General features: G+C 35.9%; 3 protein-coding genes across 3 annotated transcripts; 2 read left to right on the plus strand and 1 right to left on the minus strand.

Moving 5' to 3' along the window:
- The first annotated feature begins 1,721 nt into the window (after positions 1-1,721).
- Positions 1,722-5,627, plus strand: LOC111477087 (persulfide dioxygenase ETHE1 homolog, mitochondrial-like). The gene is made up of 9 exons (XM_023121058.1): positions 1,722-2,198; positions 2,378-2,506; positions 2,593-2,700; positions 3,913-4,047; positions 4,780-4,821; positions 4,921-4,980; positions 5,055-5,108; positions 5,268-5,292; positions 5,376-5,627. Exons 1-9 carry the CDS (start codon positions 1,947-1,949, stop codon positions 5,456-5,458), a joined length of 888 nt encoding a protein of 295 aa, XP_022976826.1. The 5' UTR covers positions 1,722-1,946; the 3' UTR covers positions 5,459-5,627.
- Positions 5,628-5,842: 215 nt separating this feature from the next.
- On the minus strand, positions 5,843-6,835 carry LOC111476070. Its single transcript, XM_023119979.1, has one exon. It carries the CDS (start codon positions 6,833-6,835, stop codon positions 5,843-5,845), a length of 993 nt encoding a protein of 330 aa, XP_022975747.1.
- A 226-nt stretch (positions 6,836-7,061) lies between these two features.
- Positions 7,062-9,836, plus strand: LOC111477112 (60S ribosomal protein L18a-like protein). Its single transcript, XM_023121110.1, has 4 exons — positions 7,062-7,342; positions 8,259-8,334; positions 8,651-8,762; positions 9,460-9,836. The coding sequence occupies exons 1-4, from the start codon at positions 7,132-7,134 to the stop codon at positions 9,517-9,519; spliced, it is 459 nt and encodes a 152-aa protein (XP_022976878.1). The 5' UTR covers positions 7,062-7,131; the 3' UTR covers positions 9,520-9,836.
- Positions 9,837-9,930: the final 94 nt, after the last annotated feature.

Below are 9,930 nucleotides of genomic sequence, written 5' to 3' on the forward strand. Positions count from 1 at the left end.
ATAAGAGAACTGAGGTTAGTTTTGAAAATTTATGAGTATTTTTTTAATTTTTTTAATTCTAAGGGCATTTTTGAATTTTAAATAAAAGTTTAAGGCTATTAATGAAATTTTAGAAAAAAAGTGTTTTTAATTTTTTTTTTTAATTTAAGAGTTAAATAAAATATGATTTTTTTTTTTTTTTAAAATTCGATGGTATTATTGAAACTTTTGAAAATATAGAGATATTTCATTCGGAGTAGGTAGATATAATTTATCATGATTGGACGATTGGTTTTGTTAGCTTGTTTTAAAATATATATATATATATATATATATATATATTTATAATTCGATGAAAAGGATTGAATAATTTATTTACTCCATGAATAAAAATAAAAAAATTTAAACTTTTTCAAAAAAATTGTAAGTCATTGTCTATACGGATAAAATATACTTTTACGCATGTTTAACTTGGAATAATCTTATAGTTGTATGTTCGGTGACTGAAAAGACAGAATATACTAAAGGACTTATGAGCAAATTATACTTAAAATTAATAATTTTTTAAAAGAATATTTATTAATGGCAAGAAATATTGGCACAAGGAAACATCGGTTGCTTATAAAAAAAAAAGTGGATTATTCTCCGCCACGAAATTGACGTGTTTGTCTAGGGCGCTATTGACCACTAACCACTCGCTCGCCGGCCGCTCTCCTTCTAATGACCTATGCATTATGTTATCATTTCTAGGTGAACAATCGGGCCCATCATTTGAAGATTTTGCCAGGACTTTGCTTTCCGAACAAGACAGCACCTTGGTATGAGCGCGACTACTAGGGCACAATCCAAGTTTGGAGTGGAATTCCACCTTTTAAGAAACCTCAACAAAACGAAACCCACTTGATTGATATGAAAAAGATGCGCACAAAAAGACCTCCTACACCCAATCAAGAGAGAGATAGCTTGGTTCGTTAGGCTCTTGACTCTTGAGCGGCTGAGAATGTTATGTCTCCTTCTTTCATTATCTCTTTATCTGTAAAAGAAGAAACAGGGGAGAGGGGGTGTGCGAATGAATCATTTTTTAACTTCTGATAAGGATGTGGAGATTGAATATGCTCATTCACAGCAAATCTTTCTATTTATTTATTTTGGAAGCAGTATATTCAATTTTGTTTATTGAATATTAAAGCACAAAATTCATTCAAAATTTTAAAATATGTAATTAAATCAATAAAATAAAGATAAAATCAATGATTTAGATCTTGGTAACGATAAGCATTCTTTTTCACAACAGTCACATAATAGGAATGTAATAAATTCATACCACAATAGTATTTTTATATATTCACTTAAAAATTAAATCATTTTTTTTTTTATAATCTCTTGATCGACAATTTATTGCTTTTTAAAGTTTAATAAATATAGAGGTGAAAATCTATGACACTCGAGTAAATGAGAGGTACATGAAAGAACTAAGACTATGTGTGGTCTGTGTGGATAGTTAACATGACTATGCATTTGAAGAATGTTGAGACCACAATGATGAAAGTCCACGACTGCTAACTTGGGAAATGATTATGAGTTTATAATTATAGAATATAATAAAATCCAAAATAAAGTCACGAGAGCTTATACTTAAATGGGCAATATAACACACCAAATATTGATAATAATATTAATATAATTCGTGTTGTATTGTACGTATTTAAGTGGGACACCTATTCATTAATTATATGCGTGGGCATCGTGTACAAGCACTCTGTTCTGTTTTGGGCGAAAGCAAAACCGGGAGCACTGAGCGCGGGGCGGATGAGGCAAAGCTTGCGAAATCGCTACCTGACGAATTTTCCATTCCATATCCATTGATGAAGATTCCATCCTGTTTCTCATTTTCTGTAAACAATTTACTAAATTAGTATTATCCTTTGCCACGTTCCAATCCAGTTTTGAGTAGAAAACAAAGCGCGATGCAAAGCTTTCGATTCTTACGAATTCCTTTGTTTTCTCCTCCCAACGCTTTGTTCTTCGTCTCTCAACCTCCTCATCTTCTTCCTGTGAAATCCATTTCCAGAATTTCCACCAAGAATTTCAGTTCCCAAATGGAGTCATCGTCATCGTCTTCCTCATCTAAGCTCTTGTTCCGTCAATTGTTCGAGAAGGAATCTTCTACTTACACTTACCTTCTTGCTGATGTTTCTCACCCTGATAAACCAGCGCTTGTAATTTCCCTCTCTAATCTCTCTTTTCTGTTTGACTGTTTTGAGTTTTGATTTGAAATTTGATTGTTCTTTGATGAAATGTGTAATGGATTTAGTTCTGGTGTGTTTTCTTAGTTGGTCTAAAGCATCAGTCGGTTTTTCGATTCTCATGTGATCTATTGAATTTTCTCTGCCTTCAGTTGATTGATCCGGTTGACAGGACTGTTGATAGGGATCTAAACCTTGTACGAGAACTTGGATTGAAGCTTGTTTACGCTATGAATACTCATGTTCATGCTGATCATGTCACTGGGACTGGACTCATAAAGGTTTTCTTCTCCATCATCATTTTTTGTTTTTTTTCAGTGTCTGGCTTTGTTGCTATTGTTATATTTGATGCGATCATTTCCTTCAGAGTAAATTTCCAGGAGCGAAATCTGTAATCTCGAGAGCAAGCGGTTCAAAGGCCGATGTGTTGATTGGACCTGGCGATAGAATTCCTTTTGGTGATCTATTCCTGGAGGTATACCAATACTTTTATTTAACACTACAAAAACAAAGATACACATAGGACTTAGTTATGATTCCATCATTTTTCAAGACATCATTGCCATCACGTAGGACTGGTGAAAATTCATCAACAAAACAGATCTGCTCTCGTATTTGTATTGATTTCTAAACTTTGATAAGGTAAGGTAACCGTCCAAGTCCACTGTTAGTAGATATTTTGTCCGTTTTAGCCTGTTACGTATTGCCATTCGCATCACATTTTTAAAACACGTTTGCTAACGAGAAGTTTCCATACCCTTATAAGGAATGTTTCGTTTTCCTCTCCCACAATGTGGGATCTAACAATTGGTTGGAGAGGGGAACAAAACATTCTATATGAGTGTGGAAACCTCTCCTTGCGAACGCATTCTAAAACCTTGAGGCTAATGACGATACATAACAGGTCAAAGCAAACCATATACCTGCTAGCGATACTTAACGTTCTCTCATATTGATCATTTAATTTGATTCTTGACGTATTATGTGTAACTAGGTTAGTTGATTCTGGTCACGACCTATATATATTACCATGGCTACTGCCACACAATGGCAGAATTGGGGATGCTTTCTAGTTTCATGCTTCAGAAATTAATACTTCTTCATGCTATGACAATGTTCATGAGCTCTTAAAGAGCGTTCAAACACTGATTCATTTCCTCTTTAGCGTTTCGATATGAAAACAATCTGCTGTGAACATTTACTTTTGTGGGCTTGAGGATGAAAAGTGCAACGCAGAAAGTTAGTTAATTTTTGTGCCAGGAGCGCTCCTTGACATATGTAGCCACCTTTATTATTCCATACTGCATATAGCCCCTGTGTCTCCCTTTTGGGTTGTAGCTCCACACCATAGATATCCCCTCGGGTGGGTTCCTATCTTCTATTACTATCAATAATAGAGGATAGGACTCAGTTTAGTAGAGATTCTGTTTGCAATGGGAGGGAAATATGGAATGAATTTTTTTTCCTCCTATGATATATTACAAGCTTTGAAGTTTGAATGGAAACTGATGTTCCTAAATAATGAAGCATAAGCGGTCTCTTAGACTATAATTTCATTTGTAAAGTTCCTGAACCCAGACTGAGCATAAGGGTTCATCATCAAGTAAAGCAACGTTCAGAAAAAGGAAAAATTTAGGGGACAATCCTAGAGTTGACTCTTGTCTCAACCTTATCTTCTTCCATGCAGGTTCGTGCAACTCCTGGGCACACATCAGGATGTGTCACCTACGTAACCGGGGATGAACCTGATCAACCTCATCCTAGGATGGCATTCACTGGGGATGCTCTGTTGATACGTGGATGTGGGAGGACAGATTTTCAGGTAGCTTTCACCATTTCACTTATTAACTGTTGGTGGTAGTTCTCAAAAGTATTGGTCTTTCAGATCAAGATACTGTCATGTTTCCTCTTCTTCTAGCTCACAACTGATTTTCCAAACTTTTCTTGTATAAATGTCAAATGATAATGGTAGCGGGGTGTAACGGCCCAAACCGGGCTAACACATATTGCCCTCTTTGGACTTTGTCTTTTCGGACTTCCCCTCAAAGTTTTTAAAATGCATATGTTAGGGAGAGGTTTCCACACCCTTATAAAAAATGCTTCGTTCTTCTCTCCAACCGACGTGGGATCTCACACTTGAATTACTGGAACCATTATGAACTATTAACTAATCATTTAGGTGTAAATGTTTTCTTAATTCATCATAACCACTCCACATGATTATGGCCTTCATGTTTAGCACACATTGCGTTTATGCACGTTTCCAATCCAAGTGCTTAGATGTCTCTATGTTAGGAATTACGAACTTCTACAATAGTATATTGTATGATATTGCCCATGTTTCCAATCCAAGTTCTTATGGCTTTGTTTTTGGTTTTCCCAAAATGCTTCATACCAATAGAGGTATATTCTTTACTTATAAACTCATGATTATCTCCTTAATTAGCCAACATAGGACTCCCTCCCAATAATCCTCAACCGTGTATTCTCTTCTATCTCATTTAAAAATTTAAGCTTCAAAACAGCTCTATGAATCTGTAAATGCTTTCTGCAGGGTGGAAGTTCAAAGCAGCTCTATGAATCTGTACACTCGCAGGTAAGGACATAAACTCACAACACAAACTATAAATGGGGTTTCTTGGTGTTTTAGCTTTCGGTAACACCAACTGTTCTGATTATTAACTGTGTGTGCAAGATTTTCACTCTGCCAAAGGACACATTGATCTATCCTGCTCACGATTACAAGGGATTTAATGTAAGGAAATTTTTACATCTCTTCTTTCTCCAAAGCACGGCTCGTTATAGCTTACATCTGATTTAAAATTTCAGGTAAGTACGGTAGGTGAAGAGATAGTATACAATCCCCGGCTCACCAAGGATCTGGTAATTTCTCGAGTAACTAAAACCGCTTACCCGTAAATGCCATTTCGAGCACAAAATTAGGCCAATGTTCGATTGACAATTGTAGATAAGTGATTCTGGATATCATTTTTGTTACTAAATCACGCGTGGTTTGTTTTTGTTTTTGTTTTTGTTTTGCAGGAAGAATTCAAGAAAATCATGGAAAGTAAGTACTTATAACCAAGAACTTTAATATGGTGTAAACTGATAGGACTCTGCTATAACACCTGCACTGTTTCTCTCTTGCAGATTTGAACCTGCCTTATCCAAAGATGATGGACTTAGCAGTTCCAGCAAACCTGGTTTGTGGCTTGCAAGATCCAACTTCTTGACTCTGTCTAATCTGTGATTCTTTGTGTATAATTGGCCTTTCTTACTATTAAAAACATTCAAAAAGAAGAAAGATCTGTAAAAACTATAGGCCAAAAGGAGTGAATTCGACGAACAAAAATAAAAATACATGAACTAATGACATTATCTACTGCTTGTTTCTCTTTTCAATGGAATGATTTGTTCTTAGACTGTTCTACAAACAATTTACTCTTTTTAGCATGAATGCAAAGAAAATAGAATGAAGAACAAGCATCAGAATCCAAATTTTCCATTCCCTCGACTAAAACCAACATGTATTATATGTACAACATGTAATCATAGCCAGTGTTCATTTCACATAAATTTGAGTTTAAACTCTTCAACTCCAGAGATACTAAACAAGCTTATAACTCCCCTAATTGAACATCTTGGGCTGTTAGTGGAACATAATCCCCAAGATACACTTCCAGATGATCAGACAAGGAGGACTTGTCAATATTTTGATGGTGATATGATTTGCAGACGAAGTAGATGATTGTTTGAGCAACAAGCCCAAAGAGGAACACCTTGAACAGCAACAAGAAACAAAGAACTCCAAGAACAATTCTGAATCCATAATGATTAGAGCTACCAAGCACTACCACTGTCTGAAAAACCAATTGACTCGCTAGAAACAGCACAGTAAAAGTTAAGAAAACAGCACAACAAAGCACCAGCTTCCCCTTAATCAGTTCCTTGCTCTTCAACATTGCTTGAATCCCATAAACATCCTCCAAAACTGATACAACGCATGCTAGATGCCACACTACGCTTATGTAAACAAACCCTAGAACATATGATACCGAAATCCCAGCAATGATGAGAATCCCAATCCCACCGAATCCAAAAATTGCAGCCCAAAGGAGAATCAAAACACCAAAAGCAATGTTGTAAACCAAAACGATAACAAAATTCCATACGAACGTAACCATCAGCCTTCTCCAAACCTTAGGAACGACGCTAATAATCTTCCTGAAGGTGATTTCCTTACCGGTGTAAACACAAGCGATGGTGTAAACGACGGCCGCCGTGGAAAGTAGAGTGAGAACAAGAAAGAAAGTGAAATACGCAGCTTTGAAGAGCCAGAAAGAGATCCACTCCGACGTGATCATATCGGAAAGCTTCGTGTAATTCGGAGAATTCTTGGGGATTGAGTTGAGAGAGTCTTCGTTTTTCAAGATCTTGAAGAACAGAAGCTCGGATACCTGGATGTGAGCTACAAAGACGACGGAAAGCGGCAAGATTAGGGTTAGGGTAATCTTGCTGAAGATCTTCCTCCATGAGAAAACAAGATTGAAGGATTCTGTGAAGATGCCGAAGAAGCCGAGAAATTGAAGATCTTCCTGCTCTCGATCCATCTCTCCGTGGGAGCAAAAATCAAAATGAGTGACCGACGGCGAGATATGAAGTCTTAACAACCGCTATTAATTAACAAAGAAGCGACTACTTATTGACTCTTAATTTTCCGAGCTGTCAATTTTAAGTTTTGTCTGATTTCTAATATTACACGTCATCTAATTATATATTTTTTAAATAATAATAATAATAAAAAATTCCAAGGCTTATAATTACAATTTTCTTAAAATAAACAAGTCCCCGCGTTCCGAATTCTGATCCATTTCGCCTCGGGTTTTGTTTCTAAATAAGAGAGAAAATGAGCCAGGAAGATAAATCTGCTGCCGTCGGTGTCGTCGTTCACCACCATCACGAACCCAATCCCGGCCACCCTCACTACGGAACCTTTCAAGGCGTCGCTAACTATCCTCCTGTCGGATTCCCCCAGCCTACTCGCCCGCCTGGTGTCTCCGACTTCGACGATCGTTCTCAACCTCAGAACTATGCTCATGGCTATCAAACTGTCACCGGTAACCTCTTCGTCCTCAATTTTTCTCACCTGTTAATCTATTGTTAGTTGTTTCTTTTGTTTCTTGTGCGATTTGATCGATCTTGCTTTTCCGTTGACTTGAACTACTGATCTCGGTTAAATGCCTTGCGTTGAACTCCAGTAAAGTTGATCTTATCACTTGAATAGCTTAGTTCTGTCCGGAATCTAAAAATTATGATCTACTGGAAAATTTTGTGCCAAGCATGGATGAATGATCCGTAGTTGTCATATATTTTGTTATCTGTATTTCAGTTGGAGTTCAACCTTCAGCTTTCTAATTCCTACCAGTACTAGCAGTTTGTTAAGATTAGATCCTGTATTTTCTTGTTCTTTGAGTGTGCTTTGTATTGGTGTCTGCTTGGAAGTTTATAGTTCAGAATTGAATAATAAGTAGAGTAGGAAGCCACTTTTAACTCATGATGATGATTATTAACGATCACAATACTATACTATAGTTTATCAGTGTTATTGAATTTGAAGCTTTTTGTTATGACGAAATCTCGACAAAAAGTGTGGTTGGATTCTTACTTAATAGACACGTGATTCTCTTTTGATTTTTGAAATACTTGATTTTAGCATTCTGAAATTCGCATGCCTTCTTTCCTTTTTGCATCTCGAGAAGAATATAGGTGAAAAGAATGTTGTGGTTTTATACATTTGAGTGACAAGATTTTTGTCATGTGCTTGTTCGTCATTATAGTTGCATTAACACTTTGTCTCTCTCTCTCTCTCTGAGATTTGATTTTGCATTATCATATTTTGTGTAGTTTCGTTGCATTGCTATAATTTTGTGTAACTTTTTCTGGAATATATACCCTTGGATTCGTTTAATCATCATTTCAATGATTGAAGTAGTAGCTCAATTTTTTAAAATTTGTTTTTGAATTCTTTTCCAGGATATGCTATTGTCGAAGGAAGACCAGTGAGAGAGCCTCGCCTTCCTTGCTGTGGTATTGGCTATGGGTGGTTCCTGTAAGTTCTCATAATTGTTGGACTTTATCATCATTTACGACAATTACAGTAGCATTATCATCATAAACAAGCCAGATGATATCTTGTGTCCACTATAAGCATTTCAAACTTTCAGTGGTTACATGGTTGGTAAGTTATCAGTTCAGAAGAAGATTAAAGTGCTACAGCTTCCATCTAATGAATGAAAACCAATCAGGTTGTAGTTCGGAATGATAGAATTACTCGTTGTGTCCTGCCTACCCTATATCTTTTGCCCAGAATTTTGTGTTTATTTATGAGTTGACTGATCAAATAGATTACGAACCATGTTCTTCAGGTTTATTATTGGCTTCATCCTTCCTGCTACATGGTACATTGGGGCAATTCTTATACTATGTGGCAGGGTGCACTATCGTGAGAAACCTGGATATGTTGCATGCTCAATTGCTGTGAGTAACTTTGATTCTTAGTTTTTTTGGACCTCTTCAGCTTCATGATGATGTTCTTATATCATATCTTCAATATAGTTCTGCAATTCTATTTCCTCATAAGAAGTGATTTTTCTGTTATACTTTTTTGCAACTTGCTTAAAGATGTATTGAGTTGAGTTAGGTTGGGTAAGAGGCCTTCGGTAGTGGGTGATTGTAATTTGTAAATAACTAGAACATTTCATTCTTTTAGTTTTAGTATCTTGAGTTCCGTTTTGACAGTAGTTTTGTTTTTACTTTGTTTCTTTTTCTTTTTCAAACTAAACTGATTTATTACTTGTTATAAAGCATTAACTAGGAGTTTTAAATGTTCTTAAAAACTAAATTACAAAACAACAAAAATTGTTAGTAGCAAAGAAAGATTTCTAAAAATCTTAAGAAAACTTTTTTTTTTTTGTATATTTAATTGGTAAATATTTTTAATATTGCATCACTCATCTAACCAAGTTAGTCTCTAAGTTCAGGCAGGGCATGCTCGGTATCTCAGGGTTTGCGATTCGAATCTTGATAGATGAGCGCCTGGCATTATTTCATTTTAAATTCCTGCATGTATATAACTAATGTTTTTATTGTGCACGTGTGTGAATTTGTTCTTCCTCTAATATAAATTTCTGGATCCGCCATTGTTGAATGCTAATAATTTTACTTTGTATATCAGGCGGTTATTGCCACAGTTGCAATAATTTTCGGTGCAACAAAGGGAGCTGATGTCTGGTAACCAATCCTAAACTAAAAATATTGTATAGTTTGCAAACATGTATGAACAACAAAATCCATGATCTTTGACCTCCACATCTTCAAGATAGTTCCATTGAAATCTGAATTTGTGAGAGCCTATAGATACTGCTTAGCGGTTGTTTCCCATGTTGTGCCTAAGAAGTGTAGAATTCTGCAAAATAACGTTATTTGATTTTTCTATGATATGTCCAAATGTGTGTTATGACTATTCATCTGAAACTCCTCTGTCGGAATGTACCTATCCTTCTGTAAATATATTTCTTCTTTGTTGTTTGGATATGCATTTGAGCTTCAAAACAGAAAACTGTTCCTCGCTGATCAGATTGTGTTGCTCAGCCTGATGATCTTCTAAGGTAAAAGACTTCGTTGCTCACACCTCTATGCAGGCAAG

Source organism: Cucurbita maxima, unplaced genomic scaffold (genome assembly GCF_002738345.1).
Source record: "Cucurbita maxima cultivar Rimu unplaced genomic scaffold, Cmax_1.0 Cma_Scf00003, whole genome shotgun sequence".
NCBI lineage: Eukaryota > Viridiplantae > Streptophyta > Magnoliopsida > Cucurbitales > Cucurbitaceae > Cucurbita > Cucurbita maxima.

Coding starts and splice junctions, on each gene's coding strand:
- LOC111477087 (XM_023121058.1), top strand. CDS start 1,947: ATGCAAAGCTTTCGATTCTTACGAATTCCTTTGTTTTCTCCTCCCAAC. Junction 2,199..2,377: donor ACCCTGATAAACCAGCGCTT/GTAATTTCCCTC, acceptor CTCTGCCTTCAG/TTGATTGATCCGGTTGACAG. Junction 4,048..4,779: donor GTGGGAGGACAGATTTTCAG/GTAGCTTTCACC, acceptor TGCTTTCTGCAG/GGTGGAAGTTCAAAGCAGCT.
- LOC111476070 (XM_023119979.1), bottom strand. CDS start 6,835: ATGGATCGAGAGCAGGAAGATCTTCAATTTCTCGGCTTCTTCGGCATC.
- LOC111477112 (XM_023121110.1), top strand. CDS start 7,132: ATGAGCCAGGAAGATAAATCTGCTGCCGTCGGTGTCGTCGTTCACCAC. Junction 7,343..8,258: donor TGGCTATCAAACTGTCACCG/GTAACCTCTTCG, acceptor ATTCTTTTCCAG/GATATGCTATTGTCGAAGGA. Junction 8,335..8,650: donor ATTGGCTATGGGTGGTTCCT/GTAAGTTCTCAT, acceptor CATGTTCTTCAG/GTTTATTATTGGCTTCATCC.